Here is a 19,071-nt window from a genome sequence, read left to right as displayed (position 1 = left end):
TTGTTTTCTATTTTCCAAAAATTTTATGTTGAGATTCGCAATCAATTTGTTGTACACATTCAAATTCTTCGTTCTAATAATGGTCGTGAGTATTTTTACACACCATTTCAAGAATATTTGGAACAACATGGCATTATCCATCAAACCTCGTATACCTATGTAATCATTCATGGAGAGTGGGAGACGAGAGAGAGAGAGAAAGAGAAGAAAAGGGAGATACGATTGAGAGAAAAAGAAAATTGTCTCTGGCTGCCGCCAGTTCACTATTTATATTAACTAAATAAATAAGAATAGAAATTACAAGTATGCCCTTGGCGGCACACCCTAGAAACAAACTAATAAGAAAAAAGGAAAAATAACTAACTGACAGTATATTAAGAGGACAACCTACTAACAGCAACTATATAGTAATAATTAAATAAACCTTACAACACACCCCCTCAAGTTGGGCTGAATATGTCTATCATGCCCAGCTTGTCACATAACTCGTTGTGCAAATTTCTCTTTTTTCCAACTTTTCCCTACTTAAGTGTTTGTCCACCTCAATGTACTTGGTCCTCTCATGTAGGACAGGGTTGTTGGCGCTATTTATTGCTGCCTTGTTGTCACAGTAAAGAGACATAGGATTATGAACAACAACTCCAAGCTCCCCTAGAAGATTCTTTAGCCAAAGGACTTCAGCCACCCCATGTGCCATAGCTCTGTATTCAGCTTCAGCGCTTGACCTTGCTACCACACTTTGTTTTTTGCTTTTCCATGTCACTAGGTTTCCTCCCACAAATGTGCAATACCCACTCGTGGACTTTCTGTCACCCACAGCACCTACCCAATCAGCATCTGTAAAGACTTCCACCTTTAGGTGATTATGTTTACTGAAGAGTAGACCTGTTCCGGGATATTTTTTCAAGTATCTAAGAACTCTCTCTACTACCTCCATGTGTGGTTTCTTAGGAGAGTGCATGAATTGGCTTAGAACCCCAACTGAATAGGCAATGTCTGGACGGGTCATGGACAAATAAATCAGCTTTCCCACTAACCTTTGGAATTGTTTCACATCTTTCAGAGGCTCACCATCACAGTCACCCAACTTGTGGTCAACATCCATGGGAGTATCTGTTGGCCTTGCACCAAATTTGCTCTTGTAATAGATCAAGGGTGTATTTCCTTTAAGAAATAAAGATACCCTTTTCTGAGCAGGCGACTTCAATCCCAAGGAAATACTTCAGGGGACCTAGATCTTTCACTTCAAATTTAGATGCAAGGAATTGTTTCAATTTTTGTATTTCTAAACTAAAACTTCCTGTAATGATGATATCATCCACATACACTATCAATACAGCAACCTGTTCCTGACATCTCTTCACAAAGAGTGTATGATCAGACTGACATTGTTTGAAGCCCATCTGCTGAACTGCCATGTGAAACTTACTGAACCAAGCTTTGGGAGATTGTTTTGTCATAAAGAGACTTTCGCAGCTTGCACACCTTATTTTCACTTCCCTTGGCATAGAACCCAGGGGGTTGAACCATGTATACTTCCTCCTCTAAGTCACCATTCAGAAAAGCATTCTTTATGTCCAGTTAATGCAATTCCCAATCAAGATTATCAGCTAATGACAGGAGAACCCTAATTGAGTTCATCTTAGTTACTGGGGCAAAAGTCTCATCATAGTCAACCCCGTACACTTGTGTGTACCCTTTGGCTACTAATCTTGCTTTGTACCTTTCAACTGTTCCGTCTGCCCTGTGTTTAACCGTAAACACCCATTTACACCCCACGGGGTCTTTCCCCTTCGGAAGATCCACCAATTCCCAAGTTTGATTTTTGTGAAGAGCATTAATCTCCTCCTTCATGGCATCTGTCCATTCGGGGCATATTAAGGCTTCTGCAACGTTTCTGGGAACAGGGATGCAATCAACTGTAGATAGGAAGGCTCGGTATGAGGGGGAAATGTGATCTTAGGAGACAAAATGGGTAATGGGGTGTTTGGTAGTGCATGACCTGACTCCCTTTCGTTGAGCAATAGGAATGTCAAGGTCATTCACAGTAGGAGTAGGGGTATCAGTAGGTGTAACAGGGATTGGACTTACCTCCTGGGAGTTTAACGGTGTTGGTTGCTCAATGTTTGGCTGCTCCACATCTCTATCACATTGCTGATCTCTACGGCATGTACGTTGGAAGACACAAAAGGGAGCAAGGTCCGGAATAGAAGGAAGAGATACTTGGCGGACCTGAATCTTCTTCTCCTCTTCCACACTACTACTCTCCCCCTAAGGAGAAGCAGGGAAGAATGGCTCAGACTCAAAGGACACATCCATAGACACACAAAACTTATGACTAACGGGATCAAAGCACCGATACCCTTTTTGAGAGATGGGATACCCCAGAAAGATACAAGGAATGGACCAAGGATCTAACTTACCTCGAGATGGAGAGAAATCATGGACAAAGGCACGACAACCAAAGACTCTCATGGGAATGGAAAATAAAGGGGACTGAGGGTACAATAATTGATAAAGGGCCATGTAGTTCAGCACTTTGGAGGGCATGCGGTTGATGACATAAACAGCTGTAAGTATAGCATCCACCCAAAACCGTTTTGGAACATTCATGTGTAACATCATCCCGCAAGCTACCTCAAGGAGGTGTCTGTTTTTTCTTTCTGCAACAGCATTTTGTTGTGGTGTTCTGGCGCATGAGCTCCTATGAATAGATCCGTGGGAGACAAAGAACTCATTGAGCTCACCATGGAAGTATTCTTTTGCATTGTCGGATTGAAAGATCTGTATTTTAACATGGAACTGCGTAAATACCATCTCTGGAAGTCTTTCACAATCTTTGGAACTTTGTCTCTACTACGCATAGGAAATACCCATGTATAGCGAGAGTAATCATCGATCAATGTGATAAAGTACTTATATCTGCCCTCAGAGATTACATTAGTAGGCCCCCATACATCAGAATACACAACATGAAAAGGAACACTTGATATTTTATTACTTCAGTGAAAAGTTGTTCTACATTGTTTGCTCAACTGACACGTTTGACACTCGAACTCTAACACTGAACATGACTTAAATAAAACCGGAAACAAAGACTTTACTATTTCAAAAGAAACATGACCTAAACGACTATGCCGCAAAAAAGTTTGACACTTATTTGACTGACTATGTGACTCTGAGGATGACATCGAGAGACCAGCTTTGTTGTCGAGAATGTAGAGACCATCCACTAGGCTCCCTCTACCAATCGTCCTCCCAAAAGTTAGGTCCTGAAAAACACATGAGCCAGGAAAAAAGGTTACACTACAGTTTAAAGAGCTTGTGATACTACTAATTGAAAGCAAATTTATAGGAAGTTGAGGGACATGCAATACACAATTCAGGTTAAGGCCATGGGGAAGAGATATTGATCATTGGCCTGCAATGGAGGAAAATGAGCCATCTGGAAGTCTCACTCTATCCCTTCCTGACAAAAGTGTACAAGTCTGAAACAAGTTCAGTTTACCGGTCATGTGGTTGGAGACCCCTGAGTCAATGATCCAAGGGGAACCCGTAGGAGTGACATGGAATGCAGAAGCCATATTACCTGATGTAGATGCAAATGAAGTAGAGGGAGTACCAGTGACTGAGCTATCCATTTGTCGCAAAGCCCTACCATAAGACTCCAAGTGTTCTCTAAAGGAATTCATTATATCTTCCTTGGGGTCAGAATTATTAAGGTGGTCCCGGGTAGTACCAACAACCTGAGTATCTTCGGTTGCCACATGTGCTGCATTTTGTGCTGTGTTCATCTTCTTCTGACCTTGACCTTTACCCTGTTCTTGGTTCTTCATTGCCCACTTGGGTTTCCCGTGGATGTCCCAACATGTGTCACGTGTATGCCGTGAACGCCAACAGTGGGTATAAAACAACTTGTCTTTATCATCAGTCTTCTTAGTGTCACTTTTCTTCCCCGTGGAGTTATTATTCATCGTAGCCAAAGCAACTAGTTGCTCCCCCTCAGCTGTAACCATCACACTCCGCCTACTTTCTTCCGATTGAACAAGGGAGTATACCTCGTGAACTAACGGCAACTCTTTGCTTCCTACGATCTGAACCCTCAGAGGTTCATAGGCAGGGTTCAGTCCCAACAAGAAGGCAAACACACGTTGCTGAGAGACCAGCTTCCTGTAGGCCTTAGCATCATCATCATGTTTCCACTCTATAGCCTGATAATGATCCAATTCTTTCCATATGGAAGTAAGGGCTGAAAAATATGAAGACAAACTACGGTTTCCCTGTTTACAGGTTGAAGATTCAGCTTGTAACTGGTAAACCTTGGCATAATGCCTTGGCTCAGAATAGGTAGTTTTGGCCTGTTCCCAGATCTCACTAGCGGTGTGTGCCCACATAAAGTTCTTCTTCACATCAGGTTCCATGGCTGCAAGGAGCCAAAACATCACCATACTGTTTTCTTGGTCCCACCTATCATGTTCAGCTGTCTCACCCTTGGGTTCTTTCACCCTTCCATTTATGCAACCAGCTTTTCCCCTTGCCGTTACATAGAGTTTTACACTTTTAGCCCACTCTAGGTAGTTCAGACCATTTAAAGGGGTAATTGGCATGGGAAACATCATGTTTTCACCTCCCATACCAGTTGTGTTGCGGGTCGATGTAACCCCCGATGAAGTTGATTCATAATTTGCCATAGAATACTGCTGAAAACAGTCCAAATCCCACACAACTACACAACAGCCACAAGCAGAATACCAACCCTCAAGAAATTTACTTCTGGGATGTGAGGAAGAAAGCAAGAAACTGCTGAAATCAACTCTGTGATGGTTCAGTCATTAAACCATCCCAGTAATCAGTCCAACACAGCCAAGGCAGATGTTACTATCAGTCCGACTACAGCCCATACAATCTAATAATCCAGCATCCAAACGAATGTATAGAACCAAGGAATAAGGCCTTCACACCATTGGCCAAAAAAAGACAAAGACAAGAACACACCTGTCCAGCACCTGTACGAAGGTGCCAACCAGAAACCGACTTTACAGCATCGAACAGAGAAGAAAGGGAGTCTCTATCAGCATCGCCCTTCTTCGACTAGGGTTTCCTTGATATTACGACCAAGGAAGACCCACAGAAGGTGCTGCCAGTAATCTGCTAAGGTTTCTCTGTCTTCCACGTCCAAGAATTTAAAGAAGGAAAAAAAAAAAAAAAAGCAAAGCAGGTTCAAAAACAGGAGGGACCGAAATTCTTTTACAGCCCAAAAACTTGCTCTGATACCATGTAATCATTCATGGAGAGTGGGAGACGAGAGAGAGAGAAAGAGAAGGAAAGGGAGATACGATTGAGAGAAAAAGAAAACTGTCTCTGGCTGCCGCCAGTTCACTATTTATATTAACTTAATAAAAAAAAGAATAGAATTTACAAGTATGCCCCTGACGGCAATAAGAAAAAAGGAAAAATAACTAACTAACAGTATCTTAAGAGGACAACCTACTAACAGAAACTATAAAGTAACAATTAAATAAGCCTTACAACAACCTACACCCCTCAACAAAATAGGGTGGCTGAGAGAAAGAACCGTCACATTTTGGAAACTGCTCGGTCCCTCTTACATCATATGAATGTTCCCAAACCCTTTTGGAGTGATGTTGTATTTACATCCCGCTTCCTTATTAACCGCATGCCCATGTCTATCCTTGAATGTCAGTCCCCATTCTCTGTTTTGTTTCCCACGTTGTCTCCTTTTCCCCTTACTCCCAGAGTTTTTGGATGTGTGTGTTTTGTTCATAATCTTGGGCCTGGAATGGACAAGTTAGATGCTAAATCCACTAAGTGTATCTTCCTTGGCTATTCCAGGACTCAAAAAGGGTATAAGTCTTATAATCCTAGTTCTCAGCATTCTTTTGTGTGTCCTGATGTTACATTCTTTGAGTTTGTTCCTTTCTTCTCCGGGTCGGATGTTTCTTCTCTTTCGTTGCTATCACCTCCTCTTCCAATCCCAGTTGAGGACTATGTTGCCCTTGTTCCAGTTGTGACCATGTCTTTGCCTCCAGTGCAACTACCTGCACCGACCACCTATTAGGCAAGTGTATACACATCGTCAGGCATCGGCTCCTCCTCCAGCTTCATCACCGTCGATAGATTCGATAGTTGTTACCACCCCAGCCCCACCCCCTGTTTCTGACCTTGATCTCCCTATTGCTTTGCGGAAAGGTAAACGCAATTGCACTCTTCACCCCATTTCCAATTATGTTTCTGTATCTCACCTTTCGGCTTCCCATCGCCAGTTTGTTTCTATGTTATCCTCTGCCTCTATTCCCAAGGATTTCCAAGAAGCTCTCACTTCTCTAGGGTGGCACCAAGTAATGGAAGAAGAACTCTCGGCCCTGACTCATACTCATACGTGGGACCTCACCACTCTTCCACCTGGTAAGCATGTTGTGGGCTGTAAGTGGGTGTACACGGTTAAATACTTACTTGATGGGAGTGTTGAAACGATTGAAAGCTCGGTTAGTTGCCAAAGGTTATTCACAGCTATCTGGTATCGATTACACAGACACCTCTCCAGTTGCCAAAATTGGGTCGGTTCATGTTCTGATCTCTCTTGCTGCTATGTTTGATTGGCCCTTGTTTCAGCTTGACATCAAGAATGTTTTTTTACATGGTGATCTCCTTGAGGAAGTGTACATGGAGCAACCACTAGGGTTTATTGCTTAGGGGAAGGGTGACAAGGTATGTAGACTTAAGAAGGCTATTTATGGACTTAAACAATCTCCCCGTGCATGGGAGTGTTGAACGGTTGAAAGCTCGGTTAGTTGCCAAAGGTTATTCACAGCTATATGGTATCGATTACACAAACACCTCTCCAGTTGCCAAAATTGAGTCGGTTCATGTTCTGATCTCTCTTGCTGCTATGTTTGATTGGCCCTTGTTTCAGCTTGACATCAAGAATGCTTTTTTACATGGTGATCACTTGAGGAAGTGTACATGGAGAAACCACTAGGGTTTATTGCTCAGGGGGAGGGTGACAAGGTATGTAGACTTAAGAAGGCTATTTATGGACTTAAACAATCTCCTCGTGCATGGTTTGGGAGATTTAGTGAAGTGGTGAAGAAGTTTGGAATGAAACAGTGTCAGGTTGACCATTTTGTATTCAGCTATGAATCCAATGCTTGAAAGATCCTATTGGTGGTATATGCAGATGATATTGTTATCACAGGCAGTGACAGACTAGGGATTGACAGGTTGAAGACTTACTTGCATGATCACTTCTAGACAAAGGATCTTGGTAAATTAAGATACTTCCTAGGGATAGAGGTAGCGAGGTCCAAGAATGGTATTAATCTGTGCTAGAGGAAATATGTCATTGATCTGCTAGAAGAAACAGAGTTGTTAGGTGCTAGACCAACCGAAACACCCATGGAACCGAATGTTGAGTAGTGATGCAGGTGAGGAGTTTGAGGATCCGGGAAGGTACAGAAGGTTGGTGGGTAAGCTAAATGACCTAACCATCACTCGACCTGATATCTCATTTGCAGTCAGTGTAGTGATTCAGTTTAAGCAGAATCCTCGAATTCCACATTGTGAGGCAGTCTTAAGGATTGTGCGGTATTTGAAGGGAGCTCCAGGTCATGGTTTGTTATATAAGAGTGGAGGAAGTCTTGAGATAGAGGGATACACGGATGCTGATTAGGCCAGTTCCATATTTGACAGAAGATCCACTACAGGGTATTGCACTTTTCTTGGTGGGAACTTAGTGACATGGAAAAGTAAGAAGCAAAAGGTGTTAGCAAGAAACAGTGCAGTGGCTGAATATAGAGCCATGGCACACACAACATGTGAACTAGTGTGGTTGAAGCATCTCCTAGAGGAGATGGGATACTCGATTGACACTCCTATGAAGCTATATTGTGATAATCAAGTTACAGTTCATATCTCCTCTAATCCAGTGTTTCATGGAAGGACGAAGCATATAGAAGTCGATTGCCACTTTGTACGTGAGAAGGTGCTTAATGAAGTGATAAGTACAACATATGTGAACATAGGAAATAAATGGGCAGATTTATTTACCAAAGGGCTGAATCGGGGAAGAGTGGACTACATATGTAACAAGTTGGGACTATATGACATATATTCACCAGCTTAAGGGGGAGTGTTAGAGTCGGCTGTAGAAGGGTAGTATAGACCTTTTATATTAAGTAATATATTGATTGTTTAGCTGATGTGGCTCTCGCTTAAGTGAGGGCATAAGTGTAATTCTTGTGTATTTAGAAAACTATAAATAAAGGCTGGCTGACTAGAGAAGATGAGTTTTCTCTCCAGTTCGACTGGAGCAATTCTTCTTCTCCTTATCTGAAATCGTATGGACACTATCTGAATTTTATCAAAAGGAAACTGTAGCAACCAGCCGCTCCAAGAGAGAGATCAAAACCCTTCTTAAGCTGGCCCAATCCAAACGAAGCAACAAGAGACCAAAAGTACTCCTCTAGGCAACACCAAGCCTAGAGTTTCATGCAGATCTGATGCTACTTGAAAGAGATCTAGAGAAGAGATTGAAGCTAATGGCACAGAGCTCCAAGAACAGGACTTGTCAAGGGCTGATAGAAACAGCCTAAGGCAGAGAAAATAGAAAAACAAAAGGATTCCCCAAATACTGATAAGAATAATCCTAAATAGCAATAGGTTTGAATCTTCTTCAAGCATTATCAGATTGTGACCTGCTCTGATACTCTTGTACCATGTCAAAGTCAGATTGTGAGACTGAGAAAAGAAGACGACAAATGTTGGGTGTGTCAAATGTGACAAGCAACACCCAAGAAAGAAAATTTACATTATAATAGCAAAAGGACCATTCTGACCTCAATACACAAATAGTATGAAAAGAAGAAGAATCTAATGCACAAAGTATGAAAAAGACAAAAATAACCCTCTATCTTTCCTCATCTCTACATACTCAACTCTGAATCGCTATCATCTGAAAAAGTTTCCCAATCATAATCCACCTTTTCTTGGTCCCTAGCACCACCATTTCCATTGAATCTAGGGTTTGCATTACCAGGCTCATAGGAAGAAGCTTCAGCCCTACACAACAGCACCATCTCCAATCTTCATTTGAGGATTGCCACTTTCAGCCAAATTTTGAACAAGCTTAAGGTCTCAAACAAGAAGAAGACAGATCCATACTTCAGTCTAAAGGAGGCAACTTTGTTACACTCATGTGAGACTTCAAGTCATCATGTGTTGAGGGAGGAAGATCCTCTTTGGATTTGTTATGGGCCCAAGAGACTTGGAGTTCCCCTTCATCCCAAAATTTTCTCGCCCACCCACACTTTTCCCAAGCACTCCCAACAAGTTCTTGCACACATGCCATCTTAGTTCCTCACGCATGCTTAAGCAATTTGAAATTTTATTCAGTCCACAAGCCAAACTTTGACCATCAAAACTTGGCCTCTTCAAGACCTCCCTTATCCCAATTTCTAAGCTTACACCTGCACCTTTGTAGGCCTATATTCCACATGTCCCTCCTAGGTTAGAATTGCAAGCCACGCTTCTATCCTGGCACAAAACTGCAGGCCTTTATCTTTTGACACCGATTGGGCGAAGGTCCTACTAGCTTTATTTGGGAGAGGAACGGAGTTAGAGGACCTATGACTTTTGGTAAACCCCAATCTTCCTCTTCCTTGTTAGTAAAAGAGTTCGGAAATTTTGAACTACCCTCTTCTGGAACGCCACATAATTCCTACCCTCTCTCCAAGGCTGAGCATTGACAGAAGAGACAAGCCAAGCAACATACAAGCCTTTGCTATTAGGTGCATGGTGCTCTCTAACCAAAGGTGAAATGGGAGCCCTAGGATTCTGATAATCAGTCCCTTGTTTGCTGTTAGGGATTTAGCATTTGAGAAAGGGAACCAACCAAAGACTATCACCTGTCCATCCATTTGAACAACATAAGCATTCACTTCAACAAAGTCTTCATGCAAGTCTAGCAGGGACTTCTCTTTATCGAAGGGGGTTAAAATGATATCTCCTTTCAGCTTCAAGAATTTCCTAATAGAGACTCAATCCTCAAGTCTAGCAGGGACTTCACTTCCTTGGCTGTTATTACCAGACAACACTTCCAGTCAACTTTGCTTGAACAATTGAAAGTTTGAAAGAGCCTCCATAACTCGCTACCTTCAGCTGATAGTCCACGCCTTCTGAGTCATCTTCCTTCTCCAGCTCCACTCTGGGATTTTCTTGGACATGGAGCTCTGAGGTCTATCAATGATTATCTTCTTCATCATCCTCCCACTGGCAATCATCAGAAAACTCTGCACCAGATTCTCCATCTCCATCCAACCTTCTGTTCTCCTCCCTTCAAGGATACACACCATTTGCTTCGACCTCTGACCAATCTGTTAGCATCAAGTACCCTCCCTTACAATTTCTTCTTCTTTCAGCAGCATGTCTTCTTTCCCCTGTTTCAAACAAGTCTTTCCACGATCTGTTTCCAGAGTTAAGTGCTTCATTATTGAAACAATTGAACCATTCTGTTGCCCCCCCTACTAGTAATACTGTTGCCATCTTCAGCTCCCTCATTTTAAGCATAGGGATACCACTCATCTCTGCTACAAAGGTTTTTGCTTCCATCTTCAAAGTTCTTCTCCAGCCTCCTGCACGTTCAAACTCTCCCTTCTCCATGACTACCAAAGAATGACATCAAAAACTTAACTAACAGAATATGTAAACATGATGGGGCATTTGGTCTAGTGGCATGATTCTTGCTTTGGGTGTGAGATGTCCTGAGTTCAATTCTTTTCCATTTCGAGAACTTCCAAGTGGTTGTGATATAGATACATCAAGAAATTTAAGTTTCAAAGCTTTACCAAATATAACGAGTGACATAAATAAAATAGTGAAACATTAGTAACCAAATGTTAACAAATGGACCTACTGCTTGAAAGAATCTTACATCAAATATATTCTCGTACTCCTCTAAAAGAATTGTAACAATAGCTTGAGCATTATTAGCGGCATTTGCTGCATAAAGAAGCTGAGCTGAGTTATCGTCATTGACATCAAAGTCATCCTCCAATTCACATTCACCAGCTAAAAGTGGGCAAAGTAGCAAGGGAGCCATGCAAGCAGCAACAGCTGATGGAGTCATCCGATTCTTAGATGCATGAGCAGCAATTGTTTGCATCATTTTAAGAATTCTATGAACAAAAAGAAAGATAAAGAAAAAATCAAATTAGAGCAATTCTGTGCATCATATTAGAGTGCAAGGCTAAACAAGGTTATAGGTACATTATTTTTTGATAATTATGTTATAGGTACATTATTGACAAACTACTTCTCTTTTATCCACAATTTGTTCAAGTTGAAAGTTTCAGAATTACAAAAAAATAGCCATTTAAGGCATTGAGCTTTTGATCTGGAAGGGAAAAAGTAGGGCAAAATACAGAGGCATAACTGATTTCATGTTTTAACTAAAGAAAAGCTATTTGAGATGGATGGACGTCATGTAACTACAGCGATCAAGGGAGATTTTCACTCCTCCCCCTTCTGAAAGTAAACCAAAATGAAGTTGTAATAAAATTTGTAACTGCACAAAAGGTTTAACAACTAAACCTGGCCATCCAATGAGAGAACTGACACCCTTGAAAAAGAAGGTTTAAGAAGATAGATATGCTTTAGGATGGACAAAGTGGTGATGTTGAGATGGGAATTCATTTGCATCTTAACTTTTCAATCAGTGTGGTGCACTGTCACCATTGTTCTAGTTTCCCTCCCTCATAGTAGAAGCAAGGAGGTGTATCCCTTTCAGCTGCTGCTATATTTGAACAAAACTTCACTGGTCATGTTGTTAATCAAAAAAGAAAAAATAAATATTTGTTGCAATATTTTAATCCTGCAAAGTTTAAAGCTTAATGAAACGTCTAATGTTTATGAAATTCTTGTTGTATGACATGTTATAATAGTTATTATATATTATGAAGTCTCCATAAGGACAAAAGAAGATGAACATTTTAGTCTCCAATGCAGAATCCAGTGTTGGTACCATCATGTATTGTGTCCATGCAAGTATACTAAGACCGTTCAAGTATTCAGCTATCATGTGCAAGTGTATGGTGTGGGGGTTGGAAAATGCCATATCAAGCTCCATGTGTATGTAATTTTTCTGTAGGATTAATCTGTAATTTAATGAACGCCAATTGGCCACTTTAGTAATCTTTATACCACAAACGTTGGGAGTCAACACAAGAATCCTAAATTGGTATAGGCTATTCAATGCCACAAGAATTCAAATCATGATTCATGAATCACTTGTAGCTTTTCATGCAATATGTTGCAGAACATTATAGATAAGAGATGTCCACGACAGAAAATTTGAGTTGAAATGGCAAACAATATCCATAGAGCATAAATTTTGTCTAACATAGAGCTTAGTGAAATCCAACCAAAGAAAAGAAAACAAATAAAGATAGACATGTTATTGAGAAGAAAACATAGAAGAAAGGAGGAGGGGCCGAAGTCAAACCTCTGTAATAATCGCCTATTTGGTTCTGGAAATGTCTCCAATATTGCAGAGCGCATGGCATTAACCCGAGCTTCTTTGCATTCAATTCCTTATGAAATGAATCACCATACAAAAACAAAATTTGTTAATTTAACAACAGTTGCAACAAAAGAGCATAGCTTTCAAAGCACAAGGCTAGACCACAAGGAGGTACCTTGTTGCCTAGTCACCTAGGCTATGGATTTTTTTAGCAACCAGCAACCATGAGTACTAGGGTAATTACCATGGTTCAATAGCAACCAGCAACCATCTTTAACTAGTAATTATGTATAAGCCTCATAAAATAAAGTATAAATTTCATATTAAAACATAGAAAATCAATATATTTTTCATGAAAAGAAAAGGAAGAAAGAATGGAAATTTCAGAAAATAGAGGGCTGAGCCCCTTAAATGGTGAATGAAAAAAAATGTATTCATTAGAGAAATTTTTCTCATGTTCTTTCTGTCTTGTTGGTTCAGGTTTTAAAGTCTGAGGGTTCAAGACAGCATACGCCAACGTGTGTTGATTGAACCCTAAAAACAAGAAAATAATAAATATAAACTAGTATTTTAACCCACATATTGACAATTTAATTTAATGATGTCTATTTTATTATTATGACCTAAAAAATTAAGAATCTAAAAGTATATATTAGTACCATATACAAACTAGCAAAGCGCATAAGCGAGGAAACCCTCCATGGGTGCCTTGTCACCTAGGCATCACCTTGATAACTATGCAAAAGAGCAAAGTTTACAAGACACCAAGGCAAAGCTAGGTGACCAGGGCTAGATACCTTGGTGCACATCTATGCGTAGCTTAAAATGTCCACAAATTTTCTTATACTTCTAGAACATATTCCCATTTCAATGGGTAGTGAAACAAAATTTTACTGGAATTGACATATTCTGCAATGAAAACTACCAGCACTATACGGAGTACAAGAGATAGTACTATAACATAAGTTGGTGACAATATTGTAAAAATGTAGAGTAGCAATGTATTGCCCACCTGACTTACATGATTACCACTTTGAGCTAGTTCAATATTTGTTGACAGTTGGCCCATGTAGGCCATTTATTTTCAGCATATTCTTTTTGTAGTTGATGGGCCTTAACCCATAGTGATTTTATGTTTTTATAAGTGTTCTTTAACATCCACCCCTCTAAGGGCATATTTGTCCCTGACATATTTTTTGACAAAAGTATAAATACTAGTTGAATGGGGCGCCCAACATTTTTGCTCCCCTTCATTCTCTAATATTCTTTTCATCCCCCTTCTCTTCTTCTTCTCAAGTGATGAAACCTATTGCAGCATACATTTTTTTTTCTCTGGTTTTCTAGGTTGCAGAAATCTACTTGGTATCAGAGCCAAGTTAGGAGTTCTTGGAGTGGCTTCCATCATAGTTTAGGATCAGCCAACTGCATGGAATAGAAGGAATGCTGATCGCCCACAGTTTTTTAGCCTGGTTCTGAAGTTTTGGAGTTTATTTTTGGTGCCCAAGGTGTTAGACCTGGAGAACTGCCCAAAATGAGAGAATCAGAGAGAGGAAGGTAGGTTTTTGGTAGAATTGAATTCTGAAATCTATTTTGAACTGGAGATAGACTTTTTTTGAAGTTGTTTGACCTTTCCTTGGGGGTCGATTACTGCCTGGGCACCTTCTGTTTCTTTTGGACTGATCGGAAGAACTGTATCCCTCTTCCCAGGACAGGGTTTCAGGACAGTTTTCTCTCTAGACCTTTTTCCCTTGGGTTTTTCTCAATCTGATCAGGTTAGAACATTTCTGTGTGTAGAGATAGTTAAATAGCTCCTAGTGTGTGTGTGTGGTTCCATCCCCACACTTAATTATTTTATTTTCTTTTTTCTAGTTGGGCCGGCTGGCCTTTGTTTATCCTCGTTTATGTTTATCTTTATTTGTTTGTGTTTTATTTTAAGTAGGGGTATTAGAGTAACTCCCACTCTTGTAAGGAGACTTATCTATTTAATATCTAAGATCCAATGGGGCGGCAGATTAATCAAACAGAACCCCTTCTTTCTTTCTTTCTTTCTTTCTTTCCTCTCCTCTTCTCTTTGAAGTCTAGCTCTTTTTCTCTCTTTCTTTCTCTTGAATTACATTAGAACACAGATCCATTTTATTCAAGTTGGTATTAGAGCACTTGGCGAGAAAGGACTAGGGTTCTCATGTGAGTCTGATCTGGTTGGCTACATGAGAATTCCTTAGATCAAGATCTGCTGCAGTAGCGCCTGGTTCTTGGAGATTGCTGGAGTGTTGGAGACTGCCCAAGAAAGTGAAAGACTCTTGGAGATTACCCGGTGACCAGGAAGAATCAGAGTTTTAGGCACAATCAAGATTAGGGTTTCAAACTAAGGTGGTGATCAGAATCTTTTCTGAAAAGGTACATTTTTTAGTTGAGTTGATTTTGGTTAGAAGCTGTCAAGATCTTTTCTAAGCAGCGGCTGATAAAACTGGATTTTCTCTGCAGTTTTTCCCTTTGGCATAAAGCCCTTCGATCTCTTTTTGAGGAATAAAGGACTGGTTTTGATAGTTATTGATCTGAAAATTTGATTTTTTGACTGAGATTACTTTCTTGGAAAGAAACTGTCGACTGAAACCAAGTTTTGGTGCCTATTCTTTGCTGAGATTAAATTCTGGATTGATTTTTGACTGAGATTACTTTCTTGGAAAGAAACTGTTGACTGAAACCAAGTTTTGGTGCCTATTCTTTGCTGAGATTAAATTCTGGGTTGATTTTTTGTCTGATTTTCTTAGAGTTTCAGCAGAAAAAATAAATAAATAACCTTTTTGGTCTTCTTCTTGGAGTTTTGTGACCTATTTGTGCCCTACATAGAATGGAGAAGGTTGGAAGTGAGTTAAAAACAAGGGGAAGGTTGGTCCGAAGATCCAACTTACCAATAGGATTCGAATTCAAATCCAGTCCTATCAGATCCAATCCGATCGGATCGGATCCAACATGAACAATGTTGGATCAAATTCGAATATACCCTGATTTGAATCCAATCCGATCCGTTTGCATCCGTACTCTAAGTCCTAAGTTGTTTTCTTGTTTTGCATAGAAACCAACAATATGTACACTAACAATTAACAATAATATTCATTAAATAACCAGTAACATTAGTGATAGCAACAAATATGTTATCTCTCAATTTATATAGTTTTTGTATATCTTGGTAGCTGCTACAGTTTTTTGCTTAGGTCACAAAGCCAGCACAGAAGTTTTGTACTTCTATTATTTTCTTTAATGCAATTTTTATCTTATTCTTATTATATGCCTCTAACAAGTGAGTTAGCAACAAATAATTTATTAGACGATAAATATCACATAATCAACTAGAGGAAGAAAAGATTGTAGTCATATAACCAGTAAAACTTACTATATGCCTCTAACAATGCAGTGCAGCAGGATGCTGGAACAGGAGAGGACGGTAGCTCTCGAAGAACATGCTGCAAACCAAAAATATTGGCAAACAAGCAATTAAGCAAAAAAACAGATGAACTGAAATAAAGAAACTAAATGAAAGTCAGTACATGAAAATGTCAGTCTAGAAATACTGCTCAGACATCAAATAAGAGAACACCTTGACACAGTCACCAACAACATGAGGATCCTCATCAGAACTGAATTCACTCTTCCCTAGTAACAAGCAAAATATAACCTCAGCTGACAAAGGCATTTCCATGAATAGATATTCATATCAGAACAAATAACCCTTCCAAAACACGTAAAGATAATGGGCAAAAGATTCCCATGTTAGAATCAATATCAATGTATAAGCATGAACTTCAACAATGTAAAAACCTTGCTCGTATTCTTGAACTCTGCGGTCAACCTCCTCTACATCTGCAGACTGTCGTAAAATTCCTTCTACTTTAGTTCCTGTTGAAAAAAGCATGAAATTATTAGCTCGTTTAGTGAACAATATAGTATCAAAAGGATTTTTAAACAAGAAATTTTAGGTAATACAGACACAGACAAAACAAAAGGTGTCATTGCTTAGTATTATGGTAAAACCTCAGGCTGACAAGCATGAGAATGTGGGTTGGAGTCTAAGAGTAGACACTTTGTGTAAGAAAGAAAAATGCCAAAGACTAGATCCCAAAATCCCTGGCTAGCCAGGGGTGAACATTGGGTAATGGCCTTTTTGGACACAGAACACGAAAGATTTTTTTTTTTTTTTTGAAGGATAAAAAGAAATTTCATTGAACTGAAAAAAGCAGTACAGAACATGAAAGCATGATGAACAACTTTTTTTTCCATCAGCAACAAGAAAATCATTCAGTTAGATTAAAAAATACATTTTAGGCCTGGGTTGGAGTCTAAAAAATACAAGAAAATCATGCCAAAGACTATGTTCCCTAAGCACCCCTTGCTAAGCCAATGAATGAAAATCAGCCATCACATTTGTAGTTCTCCTGGCCCATCTAAAAGTGCCCCCCACCTCCTTTGCAATACTCCCAATTCTCTTGAATTTTGCCTGCAAATCCAAGCGATTACCATTTATAAGTCCACCTCCACATATTGAAACCTGGGTTGCTTAGCTATACTCATTCCCTGTAGTAATGCCATCACTCCAGCTTTTAAAAAGTTCCCAACTCCAATTGGACCTGAATATAATGCATCCCTAAAAATGCCCCCAATGCCTAACCTGAAGGACCTAGATTGCCTAATGAGCTTCCATCAAAGTTCAACTTCACTCTATGATTTAGAGGAGACTTCCACTGTAGAGACTGATTTATGTCTCTTACGTCTTCTTTCCTTTTTTGGCTCTTGGGACCACTCTTTTATGTTGTAACTTATGTATACTATTCTTTTGTTTTATTCTTTCTTGTAAGAGAAGGACACAACTATCATTTCCATAACCTTGTACACTTTCATATATAAGATAATCATTTCTGGGCATGTGACTCAAGAGAACACACCCTTTTTTTTTTGATAAATAAGAGAACACACCCTTTCATTTCCTAGTTCTTCTTCTCTGATTTTAACTGAATTGACATGGTATCAGAGCAAGTTTTTTCAACCTGTACTTGATTGAAATCTGTTTTGGCTTGTGAGATCGACCCATCTACTTCAACTTTGAATCTCTTAGGTTGTTTTATTGATCAGCACAACTGTGTTGTTCTTTCTCTGGAAGATCGCCTTCAGCAATAGGATTTCCTCTCTCTCTCTCCATTGGCTACTTCAATCGCTGTGAAACTTCAGATCTGAAGTTGCCCAGGTCAGATTTATATAGATCTACAACTTAGTTCTGCTTCAGATTACATTTGAAGGGTGTTTTGCCCTTCTTCTTGTTCAACAGTCCAGGAAACTTACATTTTTTGGACTGTAATCAGTTCGAACTTTGTGTGGCTGTTTTTTTATTGAGTTTTGCTTCCTCCTTGTGCCGTGTGATTGGACACACATCTTCCATCAAGTTTTGTTTTCTTTTGGACCTTCGGCTGCCCTACTTTCTTAAGTTATTTGTTTCTTAGTTGCTGAAATGGCCATGGAGAAAAGGGATATTCTATCAGTAAAGTTCAATGGGACAAACTATGCCTTCTAGAAATTCCATTTCCAGTTCTATGTTGAGGGAAATGGTCTATGGGGATTTGTGGATGGTTCCACAAAACAACCCGAAGAATCTGATTCCAAGGGGCTGAAATAGTGGAAGATCAAAATGCCAAAGTTGTGTCTTGGCTTCTTGGCTTCTTGGCTCCGTTGAAACTGAGATTACTATTCCAATGAGAAGTTATCGGACTGCTAGTGAGATGTTCGCCTACATGGAAAAGGTGTACCAACAGTCCAACATCTCTCGTCAATATCAGATTGAGACAGATTTTCTCTTACTGTCAGTGTGAGAAGAAAATACAGGAGTGCTATGCTGGCTTTGTGAATTTGTGGACAGAATATGAATTGGTTCACATGGATGAAACCACTTCTGCTTCTTGCATCAAAAATCTGAAAGAACATTTTGATAAGAGGAAGATCATGCATTTTCTGATGCATCTGAGACCTGAATATGAGATTGTAAGGTCCAATATTCTCAGTAAGGGCACTCCTCCCACACTTGACACAATTTTGGGGGAACTTCTCAGAAAAGAAACTAAGCTCATTACTCAATCGACCTTGAGGTCAAAATCTGATTCTAGAACAGAGACAGCCTTTCTGATAAACAAATCCAAGCCCAAGAAGGACTTGTCCCGAGTACAGTGTTTTGAATGCAAGGAAATATGGACATGTAATCTTATACTGCCAGAAGAAAAATTTGTGTACCTATTGCAAGCAACATGGGCATATTATTCATGAATGTCCTACCCGACCAGCAAAGGGGAATGGTTCAAGTTCTAAGAAAAGTCAACATAAGGCTTTCCAGACAACAATTGAAGGTGCAGATATTGGGAGTACAGCTTCAATAGGAATGGATGAAAATTCTGGAGCTCTTACAGAAGAAAGAATGCGGCAGCTAGTATCCTCGGCCATTTCCTCTGCATTTTCAGCCATCGGCCTTTCTGGTGAGTCATCCTATTATTGTTCCG

At 39.8% G+C, this 19,071-nt stretch overlaps 1 protein-coding gene across 1 annotated transcript in view; it reads right to left on the bottom strand.

The window, feature by feature from the left end:
• LOC104606092 (rho GTPase-activating protein 7-like) overlaps positions 1–19,071 on the bottom strand; it is a 124,538-nt gene that overhangs the window by 62,283 nt on the left and 43,184 nt on the right. The window contains exons 8-12 of the mRNA XM_010271138.3: positions 16,355–16,432; positions 16,134–16,189; positions 15,930–15,999; positions 12,518–12,605; positions 10,949–11,192 (exon numbers count right to left, since the gene is read on the bottom strand). Coding sequence (XP_010269440.2) covers positions 10,949–11,192; positions 12,518–12,605; positions 15,930–15,999; positions 16,134–16,189; positions 16,355–16,432 — 536 coding nt within the window. The remainder of the gene's footprint in view (positions 1–10,948; positions 11,193–12,517; positions 12,606–15,929; positions 16,000–16,133; positions 16,190–16,354; positions 16,433–19,071) is intronic.

The sequence above is a fragment of the Nelumbo nucifera genome, chromosome 2 (genome assembly GCF_055504915.1).
Source record: "Nelumbo nucifera cultivar China Antique chromosome 2, China Antique-T2T, whole genome shotgun sequence".
Lineage (NCBI taxonomy): Eukaryota > Viridiplantae > Streptophyta > Magnoliopsida > Proteales > Nelumbonaceae > Nelumbo > Nelumbo nucifera.
The sequence above is the reverse complement of the archived record's forward strand: the minus strand, read 5'-3'. Positions and strand labels throughout refer to the sequence as shown.